The 19,403-nt window shown below is 40.2% G+C and overlaps 1 protein-coding gene across 5 annotated transcripts in view; it reads left to right on the top strand.

The window, feature by feature from the left end:
- LOC139267159 (structural maintenance of chromosomes protein 6-like) overlaps window positions 1-19,403 on the top strand; it is a 101,293-nt gene that overhangs the window by 69,971 nt on the left and 11,919 nt on the right. For 4 of the 5 annotated variants that reach the window (XM_070885041.1, XM_070885042.1, XM_070885043.1 and 1 more), the window contains 7 exons: window positions 229-364; window positions 460-540; window positions 723-893; window positions 989-1,126; window positions 4,071-4,216; window positions 8,674-8,799; window positions 14,308-14,413. In XM_070885041.1, coding sequence (XP_070741142.1) covers window positions 229-364; window positions 460-540; window positions 723-893; window positions 989-1,126; window positions 4,071-4,216; window positions 8,674-8,799; window positions 14,308-14,413 — 904 coding nt within the window. The remainder of the gene's footprint in view (window positions 1-228; window positions 365-459; window positions 541-722; window positions 894-988; window positions 1,127-4,070; window positions 4,217-8,673; window positions 8,800-14,307; window positions 14,414-19,403) is intronic. The other variant, XM_070885045.1, reaches the window with a different exon arrangement.

The following is a 19,403-nucleotide window of genomic DNA, read 5'->3' as shown; positions in this document are numbered from 1 at the left end:
GCTGTCCAGTAAATACCAATGCAAGGAGTTGGTATAACTTAATATGCAGTTCTAGTGTGCAGATTCACCACTAGGAGCCAGCATGCACTCTAGTCTGCAGTTTATGGGTGCTTGTTTGTAACTTGTGCTAGTTCAAGGAAGTGTTACTATTAAACGGTGAAATTTGTATCGCAATTTTGTTTCTCAGAAATGTAACTATTTTGGTGACTAAGATTCTTTGTGTTACAGTCAGCTGGAAGTGGAAGTGAGCAATAAGATGGCCCAGATAGCACATTTTCAGCAACGAATGCAGTCAATAATGGAAGAAATCCAGATAAATGAGACTCAGGTGAAAACGAAACAAATGCAAAGGAGGAAAGTCCAGGTCCGTAGTTAAAAGTTGGAAAAAAATAACATGATTACATTTTTAATATTAAAAAGAAAAAGAACCCCTCCATATTTTTCAATTCTTTGTTTTAGGAAAATGTGACAAAAATAAAGTTAGAAATCACAGATCTGGAGAATGTGGATGAACCCCAGTCTGTGGATATTTCCACGCTGGTAAGAGTCTTAACTATATGTGAATTATTTCAAACCTGTATGTAACCATTTCAAATACTGCACAAAATAGACTTGTATTTTGGAGACTTGAGATTGATACATGAAAATGAATCAGCCATACAAGTTTGGATGATAACTGGCTCCCTTCTAGTTGACTCTTACCCTTTTTAAAAAAAAACTAGGAAGAAGAAGTGCAAGATATCTGGCACAGAATTGAGTCTGGCAAGAATAAGTTGGAGCAGGCCAGAAAGGATATGGATGAGCACAGAAAGATAATGCATGAGTCTGAACAAAAGTACAAAGAAATAAAGGAGAAGATAAATTTCATAGCTGAAGAAGCTGATCCAATAAAGGTGCAAATTAATTGTCCAAGTTTTCCAACTTTTCCTAGTTTGTTTTAGAATTGTAGATGTTCAGTATAAAAATAATCTGCATTTCCTCTTGATAGGATGAGCTAAGCAAGATTGATACAGAAGTTGCAAAGTGTAAACATCATAAAAGACATTATGAAGAGAAAAAAATCGAGCATGTGGATGGAATAGATAAACTAAAGGAGAACCTGGAAAGTAAAGAAAAGGTTTTAAAGGTATACACACATTTTTTTATCTAGGAGTGATCTGCTGCTAAAACACTGCTATAAACCTTACAAAAGTGAAGTCATAGTATTGTGAAATACTAACACAAGATTTTAACTTGCTTCCTTTTACCATCATTTTATGTCAGTATCCTAAATTGTTTTAAACACTTAATTTAAAGAACAGTAGTTATTATATAGGTGTAAGGAGGAAAGAGTACACTTGAGTAAGAAGCATAGGTAATTAGGAGGTTCTGAGGAATCGGGAGTTCCTCTGTCTTACGATATGGATTGTAATAGTGACCGATTATGCAAAGCTCACTTATGTATGTAAAGCACGCTTATACACTCGCTTACATTGGGTTAAGAAGAGGGAGGCAGCAATGCCTGATGGTTAAAGAACCATCTGAAGTAGCCAACACTGCATTGACCCTTAGCACAGAAAATAGAAGATGAAAACATACTCAGTACTGAAACACAAGGGCAGTGGAAAATCAACATCCTAGAAAGGTACCATCCCCTGGGAAGCAAGGTCAGTCAACACGTCATGAGAAACTGAGGCAAAGTTGAACACATTCCAGAAGGGTGACATGATGGGAGATGGACAGGTGGGGGAGAACCACTCATAGCCAGTCTGAGCAGTAAGCCAATCGGTGGTTTTGTAGAACGGTCACACAAATCGAAAAATCGTATAACTGTGCTTGAAGTGTTCATCGGAACATTTCCCGAGCATGTTCGAATAATAAAACTGGTAAACCGAGGTTTCGTTTGTTTGATTCTGTGGTCATTATACGGAGCATGAGGGCAGGTGTCGACTTCCTATATCAGGTATTCCGCCTCGAGGGAGAGAAGTCTTCCTTTTACCCCAACAATAGGCACATTCTTTGCTTGGCTATTTTATCTCCGTCATATGGTACAAAACTTAAATAAATGTTCTAAATTATTTTTTCCTGAATATTTTTGAATGATTTTTTTCAGTAAACTTTATATGGTGTATAATTTTGACAATTCAGTTTCCAAAAGAGTACTTATTTACTAGGAATAAAATAATTGCCCTTACCATTAAAGTGTTTTTTTCCCCCACCAATTGTTCTTCTCCACTCCTTTCTTGAAGATGCAGAATCCATGCTAAAGGCTGGTTGCATTGGTGCTATGGTTACTGGTAATTGGATAAGAGACATTTATAACTCATCGAAATGATATTTATGTGTAATTTTTGAGAGTCATAGATATTTGACTGAAAAGCACATCACAGTTGAATCTGACCCTGTCTTCATCAGACATTCAAAAGTTCAGATTTTTATTCTTTTTCCTGTCCGTAATCCAAGGACTGAGGCAAATTTTATAATCCTACTGCTGTGCTGGTGGAGATCAGCTAACTCAGACCAGGGTTTAAACCTGTCATCTTCCTGGTGTTCAGACAAACTTGTTGAGCTGCTGGAGGAGCTGTTAAAATAATTCTGTAAAATAAGTTATTTGCATTGAACAATATTTTGATGTATTTGCAAATCAAGATGATGCCACAAAACATTCAATCATTTTCAATAGGAAAACTGCACCAAGCACATACCCTAAATGCTGGCCTCGGGTTGAGTGTGTCTTTTGAAGCACCACTAAAATGGTTTTTTAAAAAAAAAACGAACTTTAAAATGTAATCAAAATATCCGTGTTTTTTTGATAAACATAAATAGCTTTTTAGTACAATAGATTTAGAAATATGAGCTGTTTGCACTGCCTCATGCAGCACTCAACAAAAATCAGATCAAGTTCTAGCTATGAGTGCTGCATTCTGCTGTTCCAGGTGTTTTGTTCAACTGCTCATGTGAGTACAGGTACTGATCTTGGTGGATAGTTGAGGTTATATGGCAATATGGTATTTAAGTGACTGTTGTGATACAGCGAAAATGTATTTATGTTTAAATCCAGAGTCCTGCATACTGCAAAATATACCCATTTCTCAGTATCTTGCTGTTTTTTTTTTAATCATTTCAACCATTCGTGTCACCTTTGCTCTGCTCCTTCAAAGCTGCATTTTTTTCAACAGCAACTCTTCATCGTGATTCAGTACCAGCTCCTGCTGCTGATATTTAAATCTCTTCTCCCTGTAGCTATCCTGTTGTGCTGTTGCTGAATTTAACGCAATAGGAGTCTGGACTAAAGCCAGGAGTGAGAAATATGACAAGACAGACAATGCAAAACATCTACTGGTGGGAATGCGGTCCGCCCTCAACACTGAGTTCTTTAAATGGAGGCTGTCCCTCCTGATTATGATCCAGATTTTTACTGTTGATTTTAAAATGGGAGACAGCCCAGTAGAATAGACATGGAGATGAGATTGGCAATCAACAGTCTGAGCCTAGACTGGAGGACAAGTTGCCATCGACGTTTACAGCGCAGAAGGAGGCCATTCAGCTCATCGTGTCTGTGCCAGCTCTTTGCTGCAGCAATCCAAAACTAATCTTGCTGTCCTGCTGTGTCTCAGTTGCCTTGAATCGATTTAATGCTTCAAATATTTATCCAATTTTTACTTAAAAGAAGCAGCGGTCTTGCCTCAGCTTGTGGCGAATGATTCCATGTTCCTACAACCTTCTAAAGAACTTCAAACCGCTCTAATTTTAAATTGACCCTTGTCATTTACTTCCTAATCTGAAGAAATAATCTTTCCTCATTCACTTTCAAAACTTCATAATTTTAAAATCTATTTGATTCACTAGCCATTTAAATATCACGACCGAGTGGAATAATAGCTGAGCGGATTGTGTTGGTAAAGTGCTGCCGCATCTTTCATCCTTGTAGAAATTGCTCCACTGAGAAGGAAATTGGAAGGGAATAACTTGTGTATAAGACAGTCCCCCAAAAATGGAGCTGCCTTCAACACACTAGTAGTTGTGATGAGCTTGATGTGCCAAGTGCCCTTTTTAGTTTTCTCAGTTCCTTATGCTCTTGTTTATCCCAGGAAAATATTGCTAAAGCCAAGCAGATTTATGCAGAGCGATTGGAGGTCACCAGAACTCCCAAAAGTATTGATGTGGAGATCAATCGCCTGAGAGAAAGGATCAACACAGAACAAGAACGTCATGGCAACAAGGAGGAAATTACAAGGTATTTATCCTGTTTGTAATGTACGTCACAAACAATACAAAAATCACATTGTCATTTTGTTTTCCATAGAAGGAAAGAACATTAATTTCTTTGGTGCCCTTTACAATCTCGGGATATCCCAAATCACTTAATAGCCAATGAATTACTTTTGCAGTGTAGTCACTATTGTAATGTAGGGAAACAGCATCCAATTTGCACACGGCAAGGTCCTACAACAGCTGAGATAAATACCAGATTTTTTTTATGGTGTTGATGGGAGGTAAATTTATATAGAACATAGTTACAGTCTGTTATGATGCTGTGGAGTCAAGACATTGAATTGATGGAGAAATTGGAGCTTAAAGGGAAAGAAGAGGAACTACTTTTTATTCAAAGTTTTCCTTTTCAAAGAAAAATAGTAATCATATTAAATATTTTAAAATTTTCTTTTTCAAAGTCTATTTTATTACTCGTGGTATCTCCCTATTGCGTGGCTGCTCCAGTGATGGGGATTTTTGCTCTACTGTTGTTTTATCATTAACCTTAATCTGATGGATATGTTGGTCCTCATTTTTTTTCCTACCACCTTCCAACTTATCCTCTTGTTTTGGTTAATGTTGCTCATTTTGACCTGATCCAAGTGGCACAACACTGAATAAGATTCATATCCTCAGCCAGCATTCCTCCAAATTTCAAACATGTTATTTTTCAGCCTCTGTCACCCATTGTCAAGATGCCTCTCACTTGGTATAACTTCAGAGAAAACTATTTCAAGTACCTTTTCAGCAGGGCACAAGATCAGTATCTCAAATATCCTGGCCAAGGTTAGATGACATTGGTTGTCTTCGTAGTTATATATGCAACATACTCCATGAAACTGGTGTAGCTGAACACATTAATATTACGGTTTCTATTTTACAGATGGTAAAGACACAGAGAAATATTTTCTCCATATTTAAGGTGGTTCTGCTCCCTGCTCTTTCTTCCCCCCCCCCCCCCCCCCCGTTTCCTTCAATCTAAAGGTGATGCTTACCTTGTGGGATAGTGTGTCAGCCGTGGCTCAGTGGTATCACTCTTGCCTCGGAGTCAGAAGGTCATGGGTTCAAGTCCCATTGTAGAGCACAGCACATAATCCAGGCTGATATTTTAGTGCAGTACTGAGCAATGTTCTCTCTAATTTTTGGGGGGGAGTGGGGACTGCGCGGCCCATTCAAAATACCACACATACACAGTTTTTTGTGTTGAAAAGCCAGCTCTGCGGGAGGTCCAGAGAGCTGCGCGGCCACGCAGCTTAATGGGAGCATAGGGAATGCTGCACACAGTACCAATCCGAGATGCCGTCTTTTGGATGAGACATTAAATCACTGCCCCTTCTGCCCTTAAGTGGACGTAAAAGATCCCATGGCACCATTTGAAGAAGAACATTGGCGTTCTCCCCAGTGCTTTGGCCAATATTAATCTCTCAACCAACATCACTAGAGCAGATTATCCAGTCACTATTTCATTGCTGCTTGTGGGTCCTTGCTGTATGCAAATTGGCTGCTGGGTTTCCTAAATTACAACAGTGTTTATGAAGACTGTAAACATAAACACAAAAATTATAGATTTGTGTACCAGTTAGTATTTGATCTTGGACCTTCTGGGAGAAGCAGAGAAAATTGTGGGCAGGTCCCGTTATATTCTATCAGCAAAAGCCGAGGGCCAGGTTGCCTACCTGTTGTCTTGGCCAAGGAATTTGTTTGGTAGGGACTTGAGAACAGGAGAAAATTACTGAAACATAGAAACATAGAAAATAGGTGCAGGAGTAGGCCATTCAGCCCTTCTAGCCTGCACCGCCATTCAATGAGTTCATGGCTGAACATGCAACTTCAGCACCCCCTTCCTGCTTTCTTGCCATACCCCTTGATCCCCCTAGTAGTAAGGACTTCATCTAACTCCCTTTTGAATATATTTAGTGAATTGGCCTCAACTACTTTCTGTGGTAGAGAATTCCACAGGTTCACCACTCTCTGGGTGAAGAAGTTTCTCCTCATCTCGGTCCTAAATGGCTTACCCCTTATCCTTAGACTGTGACCCCCTGGTTCTGGACTTCAACAAGATTGGGAACATTTTTCCTGCATCTAACCTGTCTAAACCCGTCAGAATTTTAAACGTTTCTATGAGGTCCACTCTCATTCTTCTGAACTCCAGTGAATACAAGCCCAGTTGATCCAGTCTTTCTTGATAGGTCAGTCCCACCATCCCGGGAATCAGTCTGGTGAATCTTCGCTGCGCTCCCTCAATAGCAAGAATGTCCTTTCTCAAGTTAGGAGACCAAAACTGTACACAATACTCCAGGTGTGGCCTCACCAAGGCCCTGTACAACTGTAGCAACACCTCCCTGCCCCTGTACTCAAATCCCCTCGCTATGAAGACCAACATGCCATTTGCTTTCTTAACCGCCTGCTGTACCTGCATGCCAACCTTCAATGACTGATGTACCATGACACCCAGGTCTCGTTGCACCTCCCCTTTTCCTAATCTGTCACCATTCAGATAATAGTCTGTCTCTCTCTTTTTACCACCAAAGTGGATAACCTCACATTTATCCACATTATACTTCATCTGCCATGCATTTGCCCACTCACCTAACCTATCCAAGTCACTCTGCAGCCTCATAGCATCCTCCTCACAGCTCACACTGCCACCCAACTTAGTGTCATCCGCAAATTTGGAGATACTACATTTAATCCCCTCGTCTAAATCATTAATGTACAATGTAAACAGCTGGGGCCCCAGCACAGTACCCCACTCGTCACTGCCTGCCATTCTGAAAAGTCCCCATTTACTCCTACTCTTGCTTCCTGTCTGACAACCAGTTCTCAATCCATGTCAGCACACTACCCCCAATCCCATGTGCTTTAACTTTGCACATTAATCTCTTGTGTGGGACCTTGTCGAAAGCCTTCTGAAAGTCCAAATATACCACATCAACTGGTTCTCCCTTGTCCACTTTACTGGAAACATCCTCAAAAAATTCCAGAAGATTTGTCAAGCATGATTTCCCTTTCACAAATCCATGCTGACTTGGACCTATCTTGTCACCTCTTTCCAAATGCGCTGCTATGACATCCTTAATAATTGATTCCATCATTTTACCCACTACTGATGTCAGGCTGACCGGTCTATAATTCCCTGTTTTCTCTCTCCCTCCTTTTTTAAAAAGTGGGGTTACATTGGCTACCCTCCACTCGATAGGAACTGATCCAGAGTCAATGGAATATTGGAAAATGACTGTCAATGCATCCGCCATTTCCAAGGCCACCTCCTTAAGTACTCTGGGATGCAGTCCATCAGGCCCTGGGGATTTATCGGCCTTCAATCCCATCAATTTCCCCAACACAATTTCCCGACTAATAAAGATTTCCCTCAGTTCCTCCTTACTAGACTCTCTGACCCCTTTTATATCCGGAAGGTTGTTTGTGTCCTCCTTAGTGAATACCGAACCAAAGTACTTGCTCAATTGGTCTGCCATTTCTTTGTTCCCTGTTATGACTTCCCCTGATTCTGACTGCAGGGGACCTACGTTTGTCTTTACTAACCTTTTTCTCTTTACATATCTATAGAAACTTTTGCAATCCGCCTTAATGTTCCTTGCAAGCTTCTTCTCGTACTCCATTTTCCCTGCCCTAATCAAACCCTTTGTCCTCCTCTGCTGAGTTCTAAATTTCTCCCAGTCTCCAGGTTCACTGCTATTTCTGGCCAATTTGTATGCCACTTCCTTGGCTTTAATACTATCCCTGATTTCGCATGATAGCCACGGTTGAGCCACCTTCCCTTTTTTATTTTTACGCCAGACAGGAATGTACAATTGTTGTAGTTCATCCATGCGGTCTCTAAATGTCTGCCATTGCCCCTCCACAGTCAACCCCTTCAGTATCATTCGCCAATCTATGCAGTGGCAAAAGAATGTTTTCTGCAGAATGTTAGTCGATCATGAAATTCTGATCAAGACTACATAAGATTATTGCTCATTTATTGAAGTAGTAGAACTTAAATCAACACCAACATTGCTACAATACAAAACTGAAATAAATGTTGACAATACATAAAAGCAGAAAGATGAAAGGTCATCGACTTGAAACGTTATCTCTGTTTCTTTCTGCACAGATGTTGCCTGACCTGCTGAATAATTCGAGCATTTTCTGTTTTTATTTCAGATTTCCAGCATCCGTGGTATTTTGCTTTTAACAAATACTTGGGTGTTCTGAATCTTAAGTTGCAATGTCTATTCTAATTAAGAGAACATTTTTGGCCAATTTTGTACATTTATGGATTTAAATGTAACATATACTCTTGTATAGATTGATTTCCATTTTACAGTAGACTCTTGAATAGATTATTTGTGTGTGCTAACTCCTGTTCAAATGAATGTGATCCTGAGATTTTGTGCATTGCTAGCATTGGTTCAATTATATTTATAATTGGTTTTTGAACAGGCAATACTTTGATGTTTTGGAAACGTACAAAAACGTTAAAAGCCAGATCAAGAACCTGAAGAAGTTTATGCAGCTGCTTGATAAAATAATGGAGGAAAGGCACAAAGCATATAAAATATTCAGGAGGTAATTGACTCAGTTAACCTGGTACAATTGTTTTGAACTTGTTAACTGTTACAGGTGCATTTCATTCCTCAATGAAAAATCTTTTCACTTGTGCTGTTCTAGTAAGGACTGCAGTGTTATACTTGCTCTACTCAGCCATGCTGTAGTTTCCTTCAAATTTGAGTTCGCAGGTCTGCACAAATTCATTATCGTGTTTGTACTTAGCTTTTGGTGCATAATGGTAGTCTGAGTCTTGGAGGAAACTAGAGTACTAAAACTGGAGAATTTGGATCTACAAGCCCAAGGAGTGCAAGAGATTGGTGTCAGTAAGCTGATAGAGCAGATTGGCAAAGACTGGTTTGAGTGCTATGCAAGTTTCAGATGTACTGGATTTAGTACAGTGGATTTTCAGCATTTGCCCTTAATATTCTGGAAATACACTGCAGGTCTGTCAGCATATGTACGGGGAAAAGATAGGTTACTGTTTCTTATGTAGGCATTTGACAAGGTGCCACATAAAAGGTTACTGCACAAGATAAAAGTTCACGGGGTTGGGGTAATATATTAACATGGAAAGAGGATTGGCTAACTAACAGAAAACAGAGAGTCGGGATAAATGGTTCATTCTCGGGTTGGCAATCAGTAACCAATGGGGTGCCGCAGGGATCAGTGCTGGGACCCCAACTATTTACAATCTATATTAACGACTTATAGGAAGGGACTGATTGTAACGTTGCCAAGTTTGCTGATGATACAAAGATGGGAGGAAAAACAATGTGTGAGGAGGACACAAAAAATCTGCAAAAGGGCATAGACAGGCTAAGTGAGTGGACAAAAATTTGGCAGATGGAGTATAATGTTGGAAAGTGTGAGGTCATGCACTTTGGCAGGAGAAATCAAAGAGCAAGTTATTATTTAAATGGAGAAATATTGCAAAGTGCTGCAGTACAGCAGGACCTGCGGGTACTTGTGCATGAAACACAAAAGGTTAGTAAGCAGGTACAGCAAGTGATCAGGAAGGGCAATAGAATCTTGGCCTTTATTGCAAAGGGGATGGAGTATAAAAGCAGGGAAGTCTTGCTACAGTTGTACAGGGTATTGGTGAGGCCACACCTGGAATATTGCGTGCAGTTTTGGTTTTCATATTTGGGGGCAGTTCAGAGAAGGTTCACAAGGTTGATTCCAGAGATGAGGGGGTTGACTTATGAGGAAAGGTTGAGTAGGTTGGGCCTCTACTCATTGGAATTAAGAAGAATGAGAGGTGATCTTATCGAAACATATAAGATTATGAGGGGGTTTGACAAGGTGGATGCAGAGAGGATGTTTCCACTGATGGGGGAGACTAGAATTAGAGGGCATGATCTTAGAATAAGGGGCCGCCCATTTAAAACTGAGATGGGGAGAAATTTCTTCTCTGAGGGCTGTGGATCTGTGGAATTCGCTGCCTCAGAGAGCTGTGAAAGCTGAGACATTGAATAAATTTAAGACCGAAATAGACAGTTTCTTAACCGATAAGGGAATAAGGGGTTATGGAGAGCGGGCAGGGAAGTCGACCTGAGTCCATGATCGGATCAGCTATCATCATAATAAATGGCAGAGCAGGCTCGAGGGGCCGTATGGCCTACTCCTGCTCCTATTTCTTATGTTCTTATGTAAACCTGCTGTGTATTTCCATTGTTACCATTCTTATTTCAGATATCCAACACTTGAAAGTTTTTTCCCACTGCTTGGTTTGGTCATGTAGTCTAGCTGAGTTGAAGTGCTCTTCAACTGTTTTGTACATTGCATTTCACATTGATTTCTTGTCTTGATGTGAATTTAGGAACAGGGGTAGAGACCATTCAGCCCCTCGAGGCTGTTCCACCATTCAATTAGATAATTTTATCTCAACTCCATTTGCCCACTTTGGTTCTATAATCCCCTAATACTAACACAAATCTATCGTTCTCAGTTTTGAAATTTTCAAATGACGTAGCTTCAACAGATTTTTGTGGGGGAGAGTTCCAGATTTCAACTACCCTTTATGTGAAGCAGTGCTTACTGAATTCACCCCTTGACAGGCCTAACTCTAATTTTAAAATTATTTCTCCTTCTGGACTCCCACACCAGAGAAAATAGTTCCCCTCTATCTACCCTACCAAATCCTTTAATCATAAACACTTCAGTTAGAGCACCCTTTAATCTTCCACACTCAGGGAATACAAGCCTAGTCGATACAACCTTTTCTCATAATTTAGCCCACGTATAATACAAGTGAATCTGCTCTGCACTCTCTCCAAGGCCCGTGTATTCTTCCTGAGCTACAGTGCCCAGAACTGAATGCAGTGCTCCAGATATAATCTCACCAGAGCTTTACACAAACTGCAGCATAACTTCCACCCTTTGTATTCCATTTTTAGTGCTTAAAAATCCTTGTAAAATGCCATTATAACTGCGAAGACTTATTTTGATTTAGAGTTTTAAAGTTTTGTTGTGATGCAGCTATTGAGTTATAAACTAGTACATGTATTTTGGACAATTTGTTTAGTTAGTTAACTTGATGAAAACATTTTCCCCTCAATAAACTGAACAAAAAATGGGATTCTGGGTTTTACATACATTGTAACAACTACAAAAGCAAGAGCCAATGAATCAAGGTTGACACCTTGGCTTAGTGGTAGCACAATTGTCTCGAGTCACAAGGTCGTGGATTCAAGTCCTAATCTAGGATTTGAGCACATAATCCAGGCTGACACTTCACTGCAAGTGTCGGAGGTGCTATCTTTTGGCTGATGTTAAATCGAGACCCTGTCTACCCAAGTGGATGTAAAAGATCCCATGGCACTATTGGAAGAACTGAAGAGAAGTTCTCCTGATGTCCTGGTCGATATTTATCCCTCAACCAACATCAGATTATCTGATCATTTATCTCATTGCTGTTTTTGGTACCTTGTGCGCAAATTGGTATGTCACGGTTCCTTATGTTCTAAGTAATGTTCCTTTAAGCCACACGGCCACACAGTGTTATAGAGCTCCCGCACAGCCGGCCCACTGGCTTTTAATGCAAAACCGCACATGCGCAGATTTTTGAATGGGTCGTGCAGCCCAAAAAAGGGTAAGAAGGAACATTGGTTATCACAGTGACTATATTAGTTCATTATCAGTGAAGAACTTTGGAATGTCATGAGGTTCTTAAAGATGCTGTATAAATGCAAGTTCATCTTTCTTTTGAAATCCTAGTTTGAACCTCCTAGTCACTGCTTCCTGATTTTCCTTGTTCTTGTTAGTTCCCTGCACTGAATCTTGGTCCTTTACATTAGTTTCTCAATTTTAAAATTGTTGTACTAAAAGATTTTAGAATATTATGAAAGAATTAAGTATAGAACAAGAAAAGGCTACCAGTCTTGCTTCTATTCAGACCATGTTCAACAATTCCTATAACTGACTCCACCTAATTCACTCCAGAGTGACAGAGCAACCACAGATAAAGCTTTGAAATTTCCCATTCACCACAATTGAACAAAATTTCACGTAGTTAATCAAGTCTTGCAACTTACACTTGCGGCTCTGATCAGTTGCATTCCACAGGCAGCATATCCATTTTCCTAGTAGCATGTAAAGCATCTCAAATCTTAGAGTGCTTTATCATTTATGTAACCTTTTAACCTTAAGCTAGAGTATTCCACAAAAACATGTTTTTGTGTTTTCATATAAAATGGATTAGTGCAATTTACTCGAGATGGATTCTCAATTAGTTATTTTGTAATGTTTGCAAGGTCTGGAAGATGTGGTGTATTATTCAGATATGACTGTTTAGGGCTGACCCTAATGTTCCTAGCATTCTCTATGTAACAACAGATCTCTGGTCATTGACCAGTGAATACAGCCTAATTTTTCAAGTCTGTATCTGAAATATTTCTAATCTCTGATACCATCCTACATTGTACCTGTTCTATGCCTTCAGTATCCTTTCTATAATATAATGCCTGGAACTGCATGCAATACATGTCTAGCCGAACCATTGCCTCGTGCTTTGCTTTTGTATTTTTTATTAATGTATGTAAAACCCAGAATCCCATTTGCCTTTTTAATGGCTTTTTTTTCCCCATCTGTAAACCTGCTATTAAAGACCTGTGCATCTGTCCCATAGTTCTATGTGCCTCTCATCCCTTCGACGGCCTTTGCTGTCAGACAGCTTGTCCAGTCTTGGATGAACTGCAATTTCCTCCAGCTAAACATTGGGAAGACCAACCCTGTGATCCTCAGTCTCTGCCATAAACTCTGCATGCTTGCTCCATTTACCCCCCGACCTCCTCCCCCAGACTGTCTTCGGTTAATACAGACTGCTAACAAACTTGCCGTCCTAATTTGATCTTGAAAGTGCGCTTCTGACTCGAATCCTTTTTGTCACAAACGTTGCCTAGTTCCATCTACGTGACATCATCTACCTTTTCCCTGCCTCACTGTGTCTGAAACCCTCATCCAGGCCTTTGTCATTTCTAGACTCGACTAACGAAATGCTCTCCTGGCTAGCTTCCCATCCTGCACCTCTAAACTAAAACTCATCCAAATCTCTGCTACCTAAATTCTATCCCGCAGCAAGTTCTGTTTGATCATCACTCCTTGTTTTGTTGACTTGGATTGTTCCCAATACCCCCAATCTCTCATTTAAAATTTATCATCCTTGTATTTAAATACCTCCATGCTGACACACCTCCCTATCTCAGTAATTTTCTCCAGTTCTACAACTACCGGCCTTGAATTCTCTGTTCCTCTGACGCTGACTTCTATTGCCTCACCCTCCCCCCATCCATTACCGGCTAGGCAGTCAGCCACCTAGGCCAAGTACTCTGGAATTCCCTCCAGCTTTTCCTTTTAAGATGCTCCTTAAAACCCAGCTTTGACCAAGTCCCTCCAAATATCTCCTTGGCCTGCTGTTAAATGTTTTGATTATGCCTGAAATGTCTTGCGGCATTTTTCTACATTAAAGATGCTATATAAATGATTAATGATGTTGAATTCAAAAAGCTGTCGATCAGACACACACCTGAACTTAATTAGTATTTGTACTTGATTCCTCTTAATTAACTGCCCAAGAACAGGTGACTAATATTGGAAACCATGTAACAAGTATGAATTGAGAGTTAAACTAGTCTATTTACTGTGACAGAATTAGAGAAGTTAATACCAAGCTTAATCTATAACAATTTGTATTTATGTAGCCTCTTCAATGTAGACAATGTCACACCACTGTTCCTTTTTCCTTGCTCTTTCATTTCCCGTATTCCAGTAGCAGCTTCTGAGGACAATTGCTTGCTGGAAGTAAGAATGGTGGAAATGACACAACCCAGGAGATGAGTGCCTTGTGATAGTATGGTGATGGCTCCCCCAAATTCTCGATATCCATCATATTTATGAAACGTAGCTAATTCTAGCAATCCGATACTGTGCTCCTTGAAAGAATAATTGAAGGTCTGCATGTGTGTCGTGTCTGCTGTATTATGGAGCTGTGAGTCACATTTGTTTTCTTTTTATGCTTGAATTAAATAGGTACATTTCTCTTCGCTGCAAGTATTATTTTGATTCTATGCTATCTCAGCGAGGTTACCATGGGAAAATGAGCTTTGATCATAAGAATGCGACCCTTTCAATTGCAGTGAGTTATTTACAATTTATTCTGAGGCTTTTTTTAAAATAAGTGCAGATGTATAATGGGTGCTATATAATAGGAGATGGCTCCACAAATCCGGAACAAAATCAGAAATATTGTGATCAGAAATATTGAAGATTACATTTGGATTTAGCCTTGCAATTGACTGGTCAGTTATGATGGGTATACCTTCAGGATCTTATCAAGGGTGAACATACATTGGTCAATACTGCAATTAAATTGTGAGCTTATAATGATCAAACTGGGAGAATGGAGCACTGAACTTCCATCAAAAAAATCTTGAATTAAATCTCAAACCTTTTGATATTCATATTTAAGATGCGTTTTACTGATCTCTGGCAAAGGCTAGGGATATTTGAGAGTCAGCAGTGTTAACAACATGTAAGGAGGTTGTCCATCACTCTTCTGATTGAGAAGTCTCACAAAATGCTCAAGGAACAGAAGTTTAACAGCAGAATGGAGACCATAGCGGCCACGTTAATATGGCCCCACTGGTACCACCTTCTATACTCTACTCTGAGTCGGCATACTGAGGATGTGCTGCACTGTGAGATGCTTGCAAAAGATCCGCTGGCACTATTCAGAGTACTGCATGGGACTTCTCTCGGTCCTGGCCAATATTTATCCCTCTTCCAACATCATTAAAACGGGTTCATTTATCTCACTGTTGTTTGTGGAACCTTGCTATGTGCAAATTGGTTGCTGTGTTTCTCTACACTACAACAGTGACCACACTTCAAAAGTACTTCATTGGCTGTGAAGCACTTTGGGCTGTCCTGAGGATGTGAAAGGTGCTATATAAATGGAAGTACATTCTTTCACTGTTTTTCCAACTGTTGAAGACTAATCTCCGATTTTAAATGGAGTGGCTCTGTTAATGAAAGTCAAATTCTGCCTATTCAATCTAGCATAACATTTTCTGGCCATGTCCTCGTTTATTATTAGTACATAGCCCATGAATCATTCGAGCGATTGTAAATATTATCCTTACTTTATCTAGTTAAAATGTCACTTACTCATTGGGAACTTCATGAAATGTCGGCTGTATTCTTTTATGTGCAAGCAGTAAAAATAAAATAGAGATCAATGTGTAATACATATTTACTCGTTGATTAAACCTGTTAATACTGTACTGGTGGCCCATGATTCTTTTTAAACAAAAAATAGTTTTCTTTTATTAATTCATCATAGTTTCCTTTGTCATCTACTTATTAGCAACCTCATATATCAAATTTACTCCTTAAGCTGCAATTTTCTACTAATTTAAATAACAATCCTATAACAGAAATCATCTCTTATCTTAATAGCCATTAACATTTGAAAACTGATCATCAGGGGAAAAATATTGTGATTTCATGAAACTGGAGAGGTCACAATAACAAATGGATCATTCCCACTGCAGATTATATTGAAGCCAAGTTTTGTATAGGTTCAAATAGTAAGTGCATTGGGACAGAGCAACAGATTAGGCAGTGAAGTCAGTTTTGTTAATATTTTGTTAATTTTTTTATACTAACTTGATGTACCTTTTTATCCCCCTCCAGTCTGTTATTTATAATTGTGTTTCTCTCTTTCTTGATGCAAATGTACTAGTTTGACTCAGTCTTCACAATGGGCTAGAAATTGCAGTTGCAGGCGTAATTCCGACCCGCGAAGCAATTCTGAAAGTACCTGCTGGCACCTAGGCTGTGAAAATTTACAGTCTAAGACCTCGATGCAGAGGGCAGCGTAATGGACCAGGGACACAGGTGTTTCAGAAGCGTACCTGGGTCATATGGGCCCGGTCCTCCAATCAATAAGCAGAATTAAATTTCTATCATTTACGAAGGGAATCTCCTAATTATATGCAATGGAATCCCCAAATCTAATAATTAAACGATGTATAGAATGAGAATTTTATTCATAATTACCTTCATTGCACCAACCACAATACAAATTAAAAAATTTTGATAATTTAATACATCATTGAAACTAATCCAAGCTAATATTTGCAATAGCTCATTTTGTATGTGCATAATTTCAGATATGAAAATGTTTAATTTAAGCCTTAGATACCCCCTTAAGTTGATGCAAGCAAGCTCTTTGCCTGCTTGCATCAACCATAAGACTTATGCAGGTAATTGCTAGCCAGTCGCTGCAAAAATAGCCCAACTCTTGCTTTTTCGGGGCCCCCCGTAGATGGTCTGTCGGCGCCTGTGTTGAGATGCGCAAGTGCATGCAGAAATCCCGAACTTTCAGGGCATTTCAAAGGGAATACGATGGCGTATTCAGAGTCTGCAGTCGCAGACACTGCATTTTTAGGGCCAGTATAATTTATTGAAAGAAGTTGCAGGCTAACTTTTGTTCTTTAGTTGTAGAATTTCTAGTTGGATTCTTCCAGTAGGTATGAAATTAATTCCTTGGTGCATCTAACCACTTCATTGGGCATTAAAAAAAGTCTTCATTATTACATAGTTTTTGACATAAAAAATAGGAGCAGGAGTAGACCATACGGCCCTTCGAACCTGCTTCGCCATTTAATATGATTATGGCTGATCCAATCATGGACTCCGGTCCACTTCCCTGCCCGCTCCCCATAACTCCTTATTCCCTTATCGGTTAAGAAATTGTCTATCTCTGTCTTAAATTTATTCAATGACCCAGCTTCCACAGCTCTCTGAGGCAGCGAATTCCACAGATTTACAACCTTCTGAGAGAAGAAATTCCTCATCTCAGTTTTAAATGGGCGGCCCTTATTCTAAGATTATGCCCCCTAGTTCTAGTCTCTCCTATCAGTGGAAACATACTCTCTGCATCCACCTTGTCAAGCCCCCTCATAATATTATACGTTTCGATAAGATCACCTCTTAGTCTCCTGAATTCCAATGAGTAGAGGCCCAACCTACTCAACCTTTCGTCATAAGTCAACCTCCTCATCCCCGGAATCAACCTAGTGAACCTTCTCTGAACTGACTCTCAAGCAAGTATATCCTTTCTTAAATATGGAAACCAAAACTGCATGCAATATTCCAGGTGTGGTCTCACCAATACCCTGTATAACTGTAGCAAGACTTCCCTGCTTTTATACTCTATCCCCTTTGCAATAAAGGCCAAGATTCCATTGGCCTTCCTGATCACTTGCTGTACCTGCATTCTAACCTTTTGTGTTTCAAGTACCAGAGCCCCCAGGTCCTGCTGTACTGCAGCACTTTGCAATTTTTCTCCATTTAAATAATAACTTGCTCTTTGATTTTTTTTTTCTGCCAAAGTGCATGACCTCACACTTTCCAACATTATACTCTATCTGTCAAATTTTTGCCCATTCACTCATCCTGTCTATGTCCTTTTGCAGATTTCTTGTGTCCTCACACATTGCTTTTCCTCCCATCTCAGCAAACTTTCCAACATTATACTCCATAGTAAATAGTGGATGCGTTGATCATTTTCCAACAGTCTATCGACTCTGGATCAGTTCCTATGGACTGGAGGGTAGCTAATGTAACACCACTTTTTAAAAAAGGAGGGAGAGAGAAAATGGATAATTATACAGTTAGCCTGACATCAGTAGTAGAGAAAATGTTGGAATCAATTATTAAGGATGAAATAGCAGCGCATTTGGAAAGAGGTGACAGGATCGGTCCAAGTCAGCATGGATTTATGAAAGGGAAATCATGCTTGACGAACCTTCTGGAATTTTTTGAGGATGTAACTAGTAGAGTGGACAAGGGAGAACCAGTGGATGTGGTGTATTTGGACTTTCAAAAGGCCTTTGACAAGGTCTCACATAGGAGATTGGTGTACAAGATCAAGGCACATGGTATTGGGGGTAATGTACGGGCGTGGATAGAGAATTGGTTGGCAGGCAGGAAGCAGAGAGCCGGGATAAACGGGTCAATTTCGGAATGGAAGGCAGTGACTAGTGGAGTACCGCAGGGCTCAGTGCTGGGACCCCAGCTCTTCACAATATACATTAATGATTTGGATGAAGGAATTGAGTGCAATATCTCCAAGTTTGCAGATGACACTAAACTGGGTGCCGGTGGTGAGCTGTGAGGAGGATGCTAAGAGGCTGCAGGGTGATTTGGACAGGTTCGGTGAGTGGGCAAATGCATGGCAGATGCAGTATAATGTGAATAAATGTGAGGTTATCCACTTTGGTGGCAAAAACACGTAGGCAGAATATTATCTGAATGGCGGCAGATTAGGAAAAGGGGAGGTGCAACGAGACCTGGCTGTCATGGTTCATCAGTCATTGAAAGTTGGCATCCAGGTACAGCAGGCGGTGAAGAAGGCAAATGGCATGTTGGCCTTCATAGCTAGGGGATTTGAGTATAGGAGCAGGGAGGTCTTACTGCAATTGTACAGGGCCTTGGTGAGTCCTCACCTGGAATATTGTGTTAAGTTTTGGTCTCCTAATCTGAGGAAGGACGTTCTTGCTATTGAGGGAATGAGCGAAAGTTCACCAGACTGATTCCAGGGATGGCTGGATTGACATATTAGGAGAGACTGGATCAACTGGGCCCTTTATACACTGGAGTTTAGAAGGATGAGAGGGGATCTCATAGAAACGTATAAGATTCTGACGGGACGGGACAGGTTAGATGCGGGAAGAATGTTCCCGATGTTGGGGAAGTCCAGAATCAGGGGACACAGTCTGAGGATAATGGGTAGGCCACTTAGGACTGAGATGAGGAGAAACTTCTTCACTCAGCATGTTGTTAACCTGTGGAATTCCCTACCGCAGAGAGTCGTTGATGCCAATTCACTGGATATATTCAAGAGGGAGTTAGATGTGGCCCTTACGGCTAAAGGGATCAAGGGGTATGGAGAGAAAGCGGGAAAGGGGTACTGAGGTGAATGATCAGCCATGATCATATTGAATGGTGGTGCAGGCTCGAAGGGCCGAATGGCCTACTCCTGCACCTATTTTCTATGTTTCTATCACTGAGCCCAGGCCATCTTAAGATTCTGCCATAGCACAAGTGGAATAAATTTG

The sequence above is a fragment of the Pristiophorus japonicus genome, chromosome 7, assembly GCF_044704955.1.
Source record: "Pristiophorus japonicus isolate sPriJap1 chromosome 7, sPriJap1.hap1, whole genome shotgun sequence".
NCBI classification, from domain to species: Eukaryota; Metazoa; Chordata; class Chondrichthyes; family Pristiophoridae; genus Pristiophorus; species Pristiophorus japonicus.
Note: the sequence above shows the minus strand (reverse complement) of the source record. Positions and strands in the feature narration are given on the sequence as shown.